The following is a 10,862-nucleotide window of genomic DNA, read 5'->3' as shown; positions in this document are numbered from 1 at the left end:
ATCTTATGAAAAATAAATTTATATAATATATTATTCGTTTTCTAATTATTTCAATAATATTTTGTTTTTTATTGCACATAGATTTATCATTGACAAGGAGCATCTCCCTGCCTAGATTCTTGGAGAAGCCAAAAACAAGGTGATTAATTAAATACATATCCACATACTGTTTCATACTTCCTTATATCCCTTATAACTTTCTTTTCGTTATATTTTTTTTTGTTTTAGTAATAACTCTCTTACAATTTGCATATCTATCTATCTATCTATCTATCTATCTATTTGTCTGTCTGTCTGTCTATCTATCTATCTATTTAAAGATCTTACAGTAAAGAGAATATAAAATTAAAAGATATATTTCTAAGCAACTGCAATACATTGACTTTGTAAATACTTGTAGAAAATGCAAATATCCATCAACTAATCTTTCCGTTGATTGTATTAATCAGGCTTGACTACATTATGCCTATGACTTTTTTCTACGAAGGAAACACCACTACTCTCAATGTCTCTATTGATAAGGTTTGTATTAATCAAATGCTATTCATTTCTAATCGGTTTTGACTCACTACTTAATTAATAAAACAGACTTGTGATTTTCAAATTATTTATCATATGCGTAGGCAGTAAATATTCTAGCGTTCGTAGAAAGGTCAAATTTTGGTGATGCATGTCCATCCGGAAAAAAATTCCCCGCGGAAATATTAAGTGGAGGTTAAACAATTTTCTTTTCCTTCTCATTTGAAAAATTAAATTTGATTAATATTTTGCCTATCTTGAAATTATTTTGCTAACGTGTTGGTTTTTGTTACTTATAGATCAGCATTTGGCTAGGAGAAACTCTGTGCTTGGATTCTCAGAGAAGCAAAAAGATAGGTGAATTTTTTTCCATTTTCAAAATTTCTATATTTTCACGTTTCTAATACTATTTTCTAACATATTTTTTCAACATAACGTATATTTTTTAATAAGTCCGAACGCCAACTTAACCTCTCAAATCTAGTTTACCATAACATTTAAACTTTTTCTCCAAAATTAGTGTTAGCTTCAATAAACGAAAATTTGAAAAGACTAAGAGTATTTTTTATGAAATTATAATGGTCAATCTTTATCAAAAAGAATTCAAAGAAGTTGGTTTTGTTCCTTAAAGAGAGTACTTAATTAAATTATATGTCTACAAAGCCAAGAAGAATAAATACAGCAATGAGATAAATAATTTATCATGATTAGTGTATTTATGTGTTTTTTAAGGATTTAAAAACGTTTGTCAGGATTCCTTTCCTTTAGGTGAGTTACTTTGTTTCAAACATTTTTCTTTAGAACTTTGAAGAAAATGTAATATTTTGCCCTTTTATAATTTTTTTTTTGACAATTGCTCTCTTATTATTTAAAAGAAAATATTTTTTAGATATCATATGTGTAAAAGATGAAATATTTCATATGTTAAAACTGAAGATTTTCTGGTAAAAAGAACATCGATCAAAATTTAAAATGTGTAAAAAGAAGTTGACAGACATCTATAACGTCTATATTAACTTGATTAGCACTTTAGATAATGAAAATATCCATCGATTGATTTTTTGTATTGATTTTATTTATTAGGCTTTGTGATGGCTCGAAAAATGGCTTGAGAACTGCACTTTTAACTATTTGCTACTGGGGAATGGTTGGAAATTTCAATGTCTCCAATGATGAGGTTTTCATCAATCAAATGTTATTGATTTATGATCTATTTTATCTCAATTATTAATTGGCTTCGTGCAATTGTAATTTTGATTATTTATTGTCAATGTAGGCGAATGAAATTCTAAAGTTTGCAAAAAGGTCAATAACTAATGATGTATTTTCATCAAATAGTGGAGGTCAAACATTTTTCTTTTTCTTTTCCATTTCCTATGAAAATGAAATTTGTATAATATTTTGTTCATTTTCAAATTATTTCAATGTGTTGATTTTTGTTGCATGTAGATCTATCATTGCCGAAGATAAACTCTTCGCTTAGATTTTCCGAGAAGCCACAAATAAGGTAAAAAAGTTTCTACTCTCATTTTACTATTTTTTTTCCAAATTGATCAAATACATATATCTAAATGCAATTTCATACATTCTAATACCCTTTATAAGTTTTGTGTTGATCAGGCTTGGTTGTGAGTCGGAAAATGGCGTTAAAGTTGAACCTTTGACTATTTTTTATGATGGGAAGATTGCGGTTTATGATGTATCCATTGAGAAGGTTTTGATTAATCAAATGACATTTTGATTAGTTTTGTTTCACTGTGGAATTAAATTACACATAATTCTGATTTTTGAATTATTTGTTGTAAATGTAGGCAGCAAATATTCTTAAGTTTGTAGAAAGAGATGCAATTTCATCTAAAAAGGAATTTTCCATGGAATCATTAAGCGGAGGTTAAACACTTTTCTTTTCCTTTATATTTGAGTATTAAATTTGATTAATATTTTGTTGATCTTCAAACAATTATTTTAACGATGTGTTTGGTTTTTGTTGCATATAGATCTTCATTTGGCTAAGAGAAACTTTATGCATGGAGTTTTGGAGAATCGAAATGAGAGGTGAATTATTTTATACTCCCAAAATTTCTATGTTTTCAAGTTATTTAAAAGATATTCTCATTCCATCATCACTCGATTATAAAGGGCTGAAGCCCTCTCTCTGAAAGTCCTCTTGATATTCAAATTCAATTACTATTTTCTAATACCCTATTCTAACATTTTCTTTGTCCAACTTCACATTTTTTATGTTAAAATGACTACTTAATCTCTCAAATCTAGTTTACCGTAAACCTTCCTCTTTTTTTTTCTCTCAAAATTAATTCTAACTTCAATATATGAGTAAATAGTTTGAAAAGATATAAAGTAATTTGTACGAAATATAAAGGGTAATCTTTACCAAAAAAGAATCAAGAGAAGTGTTGTACCTTTATGAGAATAAATAAAGGAAAGAAATCCCGTAGAAGTTCGAGGAAATGAGATATCTTAATGTTTTGTAAAAAGAAAATAAAAAAATTGGCAGTAGCTATCTTGGAATTAATAAGATTTTTTCTCTCTCTTAGATTTCTTATGTGTGACAAATTCAGATATCTTATATGTTAAAAATGAGGATCTCTCGTAAAAACAACATCAAAAAATTTAAAATATACAAGAAAATTGGCAAACACACATAACGTTGGAATTATCTCGGTTAATGCTTTTGATGATGAAAATAATCATCGATTGATCTGTGTGTTTATTTTATTAATTAGGTTTTGTCCTCCGGGATTCGAAGACATAAAAATTGCGCCTCTGAGTATCATCTACAATGGAAAACTTGCGGTTTTCGATGTCCGGAGTTACAAGGTTTTTATCAATTAATTGCCATTGATCTTTAATCTATGTCCTTTACTTTTGCAGTGGTTATATATAATTGTGATTTATGAATAATATATTTGTATACATAGGTGGATGAAATTCTAAAGTTCGCAGAATCGTCAAAACAACAAACCTTAAGCCAAGGTTAAACATTTTCTTTCCCTTCTTCTTTGAAATTAAAAATTGATTAATGTTTTGTTCATCTTTGAATTATTTCAATATGTTGGTTTCTGTTACATGTAGATGTACCATTGACAACGAGAAAATCCTCAGTTAGATTCTTGGAGAAGCGACAAGAGAGGTTAGTATTCATCTATTTTTTTTTTAAAAAAAAATTAAATGACATTGACATTGTCATATTAAACCTAAAAATCATATATATTCACAATCAAGCTTGTATTAATTAAGTGTTTTATTAGTAGTCTCTTTAGAAGTTGTGAGAAAATTAAATTTCTTCTCCTCTTATAGTAATTTTTTTTTTTGCAATAGCTTTTTAATAAGATGAATAATTGAAAATTGTTTGTCTTTTTCAGTTTCCTCATATGTAAAGATAATGAAAATATTCTATGTGTAAAAATGAAGATCTCTCTTAAAAAAAATAAAAAATTTAAAAATAATTTTTTTGCTTTGCATTCTTTTAAAGAGCTAGAAAACGATTCCTTTCCTCTAGTCAATTATGACATTCATTTTATCAATTAGCTTTTAAGCTTTGAGTGCTCTTTCTAATATATATCAATTTGAAAAATCTTCATATCTAACATTGTAAATTCATATGTTACTACTACTACATTACATTTTTTCACATTTATAATTAATATCTGCATTACTAATTCTGAAAATTTATTTATGTTTTGCAGGATGACTATGGTGTCACCTTATGGTTTTCCCCATGCTGCCCCTGAAAATAAGAAATAGAAGAAGATATTAGTGGTATACATATATCATATATGAATGTTTATGGAAAATATTTATTTTGAGGATTTGGTTATTATTTTACTAGAGTTTATTATGTTGCTAAGATGTTAATTTTACCAATCAAAACTATAACATAAAACTTGCATTGTCTATTATTTTGTGTGAAAGATTTGTTTCGTTTTATGTGTTGGTTTTAAAATAATGTGTGGGTTTTTAGCCTCAAAAGTAGTTTTGTATGTTGGTTTTAAAATAATGCGTGGTTTTTAAAGTACTAGTGTTTGCATTGGACATTACACCCTTTGAGGTGTGGCCCCTTCTCCGAACTATGTTAATGCGGAAAGCTTTAATTACTAATGCTTACATTAGGCTAGATTGTTCACTTAACATTTTTTGAAGTGTGACCCTTCTTGAACTTTTCTACAGCGGGATGTTTCTATTTTTCCATTTTTCTTGTTTTAGACATAATCTCTCGTAGTAATGCTTGCATTAGGGTGGCTGTCCAAACTACATCTTTTGAGGTGTGGTCCTTTTTCAATCAGGATGTTTTGGTTAATAATGCTTGTATTAGGGTAGACTATCTAGAGTATGTCCTTTGAGGTGCAACTCTTTTCCAAACTTCGCTAACGTGGGATGCTTTGAGCAATAAGCTACCTATTATTGTTAGCATTTATAAGCTTCATCATGATTCTAATCTATTAATCACATCCCTTACTGATGCCTGTTTTATTTGTGGGGTTGCTAATGTTAGTGCTAGGATTTCATTGTATGCCTTGATGCTATTAGTTTTTCTAGTGTGTTGCAAGCATGTAAATCTTCAACATCCATGTCAATTGGTTGTTCCTCCTTTATAAATTTATTTACAAAAATAGTGTTATTTCTTGTTTATCCCGCAGCAACACAAGTATTGAGAAACTTTTTCAACTAAGGGTTATGTAGATTGGAAGACATAACAATGTTTTTGTGCTTTGTTGGGATTTGAATCTCAATTTTGAAAATTGGATAAAAGGACATGTCCTCAAGCTTTCGAAAATGATTTGACAATGTTCTCCGTCATACTTTTCGTCCATCTGAACCCTTGCCTTTCAATAATCAGTGCACATTTTCCCCTTCCACTAACCGAACACTCATTACGTACACGTGGTGCAATCCTACGCCACAATCTGGGTTGACAAATATTTTAAGCCAAATTTCAAAATCCACACATAACCCATTTAACCTACTCGATTTACCTATAATAAACTCCCTAAAATCCTAAGAAAGAACCCTAAACTCGTTACTTTCGTTCATCTCACAAACAAAAATCCTAGTTCATCAGACGTAAAATACTCGCTCGTCTCCGTCATTCTTGGTGGATTCACTCAGATCCGGTCATAGGTACTAACACTTTTACTAATGTGATTACTAACTAATGTAATGTGACTTATACTAACTAATGCGAGTACTTACATTGTTTGTTTGACTGTCACTTTTTATTCTTTCTTCTTTATTCCTAATTTGGCTATTAATTAATGTAATGTGATTTATACTAACTAATGTGAGCACTTATAATATAACTTTTTTTTTCTATCCTTTATTCCAATGTGACTACTAACTAATGTAACGTGACTTTGTTAAATTCTTTAAGTCTGACTTATGTGACTTAATACACTAACTAATGTAACTTACTTATATGCCATACTAACTATGTGACTGACTTATGCTTACTAATATGTCCGACTGAGTTACATGTTAAATTCTTTAATACTTAAATTGAAACATCCCGTCTTAGAAATAGTTAGATTTATTAGAAAAAACTAATTTGGAAAAGCTAAATTTAGAATTTTGCAAGTTAAGATTAAGTTTTGAGTTTTGGGTCAACTTCAAACGACCATAATTTTCAGTACATTATGAGTTAGGTGGCCATAAGATATAAAATGAAATGTATTTAAATCCTCTTTCTAGCGCCATCGATCCTGTCTTAGAAATAGATAGATTTATTTGAAAAAACTAATTTGGAAAAGCTAAGTTGAGAATTTCGCAAGTTATGATTAAGTTTTGAGTTTTGGGTCAACTTCAAACCATAATTTTCAGTACATGATGAGTTAGGTGGCCATAACATATAAAATGAAATGTATTTAAATCATCTTTCCAGCGCCATCGAGATATGCCTATTTAAAGTTAGTTTGTTTAGTTAAGAAAAATTACCTAAATTTATGAGAAGTATCTTGATCTTTTCCTTACCCCTTCAACTTATAACGTTTTTAGTAGGGTTGTACATGACCGGTTGGTTAAGGTTTTTTCAAATATAAAATCAAATCATTCATGTAAAAATTTTAAATTTATAAACCAAACCAAACCAATAAAGTTCGTATTTTTTTGGGTTTTTCAACCTTGGGTTGGTTCGGGTTTTTCAAATACCAAATCAAACCACTGTGTCGAATTTTAAATTCATAAATCAAAACAAACTAATAAACTTTGGATTTTTCCAGATTTTTGGATTTTCGGTAAATACAAACATATTATTAACTTGTGTTCCAAATATTTCTTTGGTCCAACCTAATACAATTATCTAAGGTGATTTAAAAAAAATATGAGATGAGTATTGATGACACAAAAATATTCAATAAAAAATAACTATTAAATCATCATATAAAGTAAATATTGTAAAGTCATAATAAAAATAATCATAATTTAAAAGTACTAATTATGCTAAATAATTTTAATAAGTATTAGTTACATTATTAAATATTTAAAAAAAGATTATGTATTTTAATTGTCTAAATTACTGTAAAACTAAATAACAAATATTCAATATTATTTTCATTCTTAGTGTTGAATTGATTTTCTTTTTGTATCAGTATTAATCTGATTTTGATTTAATTTTTATTATAATTATCAACATCTATGAACTATAATCTTTATTGGACCATTTCGAATTATAAGTTCTAAACTTGAAATAATATATTAAAAGAAAAAAAAACTATGAAATAGTATAAGAAATATTTTAAAATGATATCAAAGTGAATAGTTTTTTGTATAAAATAAAATTTTAAAACTAGATATAATGTCGGGTTGGTTTGGTCTCGGATTATTTTTTTTTATTTAAAACCAAGCCAACCCAAATATAACCGGGATTTTTTTCAATACCAAACCAAGTCAAACCAAATCACTAGTAGGGGTTTTTTTCCGGTTTGAATTGATTTGCAGTTTGGTTTGGTTTTCGGTTCGGTTTTGTAGGGGTCTAAACTAATTTGGTTCAACTTACACAATCTTAAATTATGCAGGGATTTTAGAGTAAGGAGTTCAATAGGAGAAAAGTCAAGGCGTTCTTAGATATTTCTTGCGGAATTAAAGGTTGTTTCATCAAGGATTGATCCCTAAAGAGGTTGTGAGTTCACATAACGTTGGGTTCGTGTACCCACACACCAATCATGATTGTTTCAATTTAATTTCTTTAACCCACACACAAAAGATTTGAGTTCTTGATGAGTTTCATTGAAGAGTTTTTTCATAATCTTGATTGTTGAGGTTTTGATAAGTTATTGAGATGACCGTACGAGTTTTAAGGTTATCTTTTAGTAGATTATTCTGTACTATTGTTGGGTATTCAATTCTAAGTGATTAGGGAAGAAACCATTCGATTCTAGACGAATTGGGGTTAAAAATGAGGAAGGAAAAATTAGAGCAGAATGTGGCACGCACGTCCGCGTTGCGAACTTGCTTCCCTAGTGGAAAAGTTTTCGTAGAGGACTCAGACTCCACTTTTTAAAAATTATTTCACAACCAAATATTTAAATTCATTTGCACGTCATGGACTTGCTTCCCTAGGAATGTTTTCGACCATTTCTCATGATTAACTATCTAAAAACATTTTTATTCATCATGATATCCTTCCTATCGCAAATCATAATCTTCAATTCATAATTAAAATTCAGCATAGAGTTAAGAGTCAAATCTTGAGAGTTATTCGAGCCATTTTAAGAAGCCTTTTACAAATCTGCTAAACTTATTTAAGACTTAAGCATTGAGTTTATGGAAGAGCTGAGTTCAGTTTTTAAAAATGATATATGAGACCTAAATATTTCAAAAAAAGTAAATGTTTTCACATTCCAGATGAGAGGAAACACTGACTTCCAAAAGAGTTTTCGTGAGCAGTTCTGAGTACCATCTCTTTTAAGAGGTACATTTTTTAGTAATAATCTCAAACCACAAAAAAGTCATGTTCTTAACAATACACTACATCAAAAATGATCTTTTGCTTTAATTAATTCTTAATTTTCGCTAAAGATGCATTTTTAACGACAATTAACACTTTTTGTATATGTCCCTAAAGTTTTTTGCGACATTGGTTCTAATGACACTTAAATATTGCCGGTAAAAATGTTAGCTCTCTTTATTAATGTCAATATCTATTGATGCTAAAAGTTGTTTTTATTATACTGATATGAGCTTGTTATATTTTGGGATTAATATTAAGGATCAATATGGAGACGAGTTCAGATAACACAAAGTCTCCATAAACCATGTAGCCAATGTGGGTAGAAAGTGTCATAAATTTAGATAATTCATTAATGATTTTTAGCACAGACTAGTGGATCCACATAGTAAATAGTCCTATACCACGACAAAGTATATGATAGTTCTGTCGGCATGGGCGAGACATTGTATCATGACATACTTCACAATGATGGTTGTCGGTTAGAGAATCACTTACAGATTTACTTGTATTTTCATATTCAAACCTAAGTTACTATGGTCTTTTTCAAAACACTGAGTTGTTATCGACATGTTTTTATTTTTTTATACTGCATCTTTATTACTGCTTTATACTAAAATGAGTTGAGTTAAGACGAAAAAAGTTTTTCAGTTCCCTTTCAATCTTATGTCTTGCTTTAGAATTCTCCTCACAAGCTCGTAAATTTCATCTACTTATGTTACTTGGCCTGCATCTTTTATGATGTAGATACAGGTAACAAGGATCGACATCTGACGCTTCGTTGATTGTGTTGAGCTTCAAAGTTATGAGGGAGTCTTCTTGCTTTCCTAAGGATCCCTACTTGTTATCTTTCAGTTATTACAACTTCTAGGATGATCGAAAGTCTTGTTCCGACATCTCTCATATTATAAGGGGCTTTATAGATGTATAGACAATAGTTCATGAGTCTTTTCATTTTCAATTGTTAATGCCTTAAAGACTTGAGCTGCCTCATTGGCTAGTAAATGTCTCTTTTAAAACATTCTGAGTTTATTGCATGAGTTTATCTTCTAAGACTGTTTCATGTTAGTTAAGTCTTCTACTGAGTAGTAAGTCAGGCTAAGGGTTAGCTTAGGGACAAACAATGGTTCTCGAGTGTCAGTTGCATTCAGGGTGTAGGCTCAGGGTGTGACAAGTTAGGTTGACTATAAGATATCAAATGAAAGTTATTTTAATACCACCTAGTTTGCTACGTTTTGAGTTCTGATAAAGAATATATGTTCGTTTGATGTCAGCCAGTTTAGTTAAGGAAATTTACCCGAATTAATGAGGGGTATTTTGATCTTTTACTTACCCCATCAGCTTTAAACATTTTAAATAATATTTTAGGGATCTAAAATGATTTGGTTTTGTTTTCACGATCTTGAAATACTCTTAAGGTTTAAAGAGGAGCTCAATAAGAGAAATCAGTGAAGGTTTTAGGCGTTCATCAACATTATTGAGATTTGTCGAGGAATTTCGTCAAGGGTTTGATCCCTAAGAGGTATGTAGGTTGTTCATAGTGATAGGTTCATTCAACCACATGTCAATCACGAGTTTCTTGAGTTAACTTCGTCCAAGATAATCCATGTATTGAGATTCTTTATTAATTCTTGAAATTTCATTCGTAAATCTTGATTATTGAGATTTTGATGAGTTTTTTTAATATGAATAAAGTCCAAGGGTTGTTTATGAGAGGAATTTTGTTTACTAATGTTGGGTATTCGAATTTAGGAGAGTTTGGAAGAAACAATTCTAGGTGAATTAGGGCCTAAAATTGAAGAAGAAAATTTGTTGGATAAATTCTGAGTAGAGCTGGCGCGCCGCGTCAGGACAACACCAGGAAATATGGTATGTAGTTTAGGGATTGCACCCCCGCTCCACTCAGTGTACTAGGACTGCCCACCCCACCTATTTTTCTGTCAGTTGTCCCGTCTGAGTTCTTTGAAAGTATATCTTTACTCTTTTCTGATTCCAACTAGTATAAACTACATCTAAAGATCAAGATATTCTTCATACCATAAATCAAAACCATTGAATTCATAATTTAAATTCAAGGTAGAGTTAAGAGTAAAGTCTTGAGAGTTCTTTTCAGTCAATTTGAAAAGTCTTTTACAATTTTTTAAAACTTGGTTGAAGACTTAAGTACTTGATTACGAGGATGGTGAGAGTAGAGTTTCATTTTTTCAAAATGAATATATGCGAACTAAGTATCCCAAGAGAAAATGTTGTTACATTTAAAATGAGGAGGAAACCCTGATTTCCAAATGAGTTCATGGGGAATTTTGAGCATAATCTCTTTTAAGAGAATATTTTGAGTAATAATCTCAAAGTTGAGCACGAGGAATTTTTTTAAACATATGAG

At 29.8% G+C, this 10,862-nt stretch overlaps 1 protein-coding gene across 1 annotated transcript; it reads left to right on the top strand.

Moving 5' to 3' along the window:
* The first annotated feature begins 803 nt into the window (after window positions 1–803).
* Window positions 804–4,439, top strand: LOC112940698 (protein TIFY 3A-like). The gene is made up of 11 exons (XM_026028982.2): window positions 804–876; window positions 1,603–1,696; window positions 1,796–1,862; window positions 1,969–2,026; window positions 2,140–2,233; window positions 2,331–2,409; window positions 2,517–2,574; window positions 3,264–3,357; window positions 3,459–3,513; window positions 3,613–3,670; window positions 4,227–4,439. The coding sequence occupies exons 2-11, from the start codon at window positions 1,664–1,666 to the stop codon at window positions 4,282–4,284; spliced, it is 654 nt and encodes a 217-aa protein (XP_025884767.2). The 5' UTR covers window positions 804–876; window positions 1,603–1,663; the 3' UTR covers window positions 4,285–4,439.
* The last annotated feature ends 6,423 nt before the right edge of the window (window positions 4,440–10,862 follow it).

This window comes from Solanum lycopersicum, chromosome 1, assembly GCF_036512215.1.
Source record: "Solanum lycopersicum chromosome 1, SLM_r2.1".
Lineage (NCBI taxonomy): Eukaryota > Viridiplantae > Streptophyta > Magnoliopsida > Solanales > Solanaceae > Solanum > Solanum lycopersicum.
This window is presented reverse-complemented; position numbering and strand designations above follow the sequence as displayed.

What these genes read in the sequence shown, in the direction of transcription:
- LOC112940698 (XM_026028982.2), top strand. Translation starts at nt 1,664, where the DNA reads ATGGTTGGAAATTTCAATGTCTCCAATGATGAG. An exon ending in ATGATGTATCCATTGAGAAG is followed by an intron (nt 2,234 to 2,330) that starts GTTTTGATTAAT and finishes TTGTAAATGTAG; the next exon opens with GCAGCAAATATTCTTAAGTT. An exon ending in TTGGAGAATCGAAATGAGAG is followed by an intron (nt 2,575 to 3,263) that starts GTGAATTATTTT and finishes TTTATTAATTAG; the next exon opens with GTTTTGTCCTCCGGGATTCG.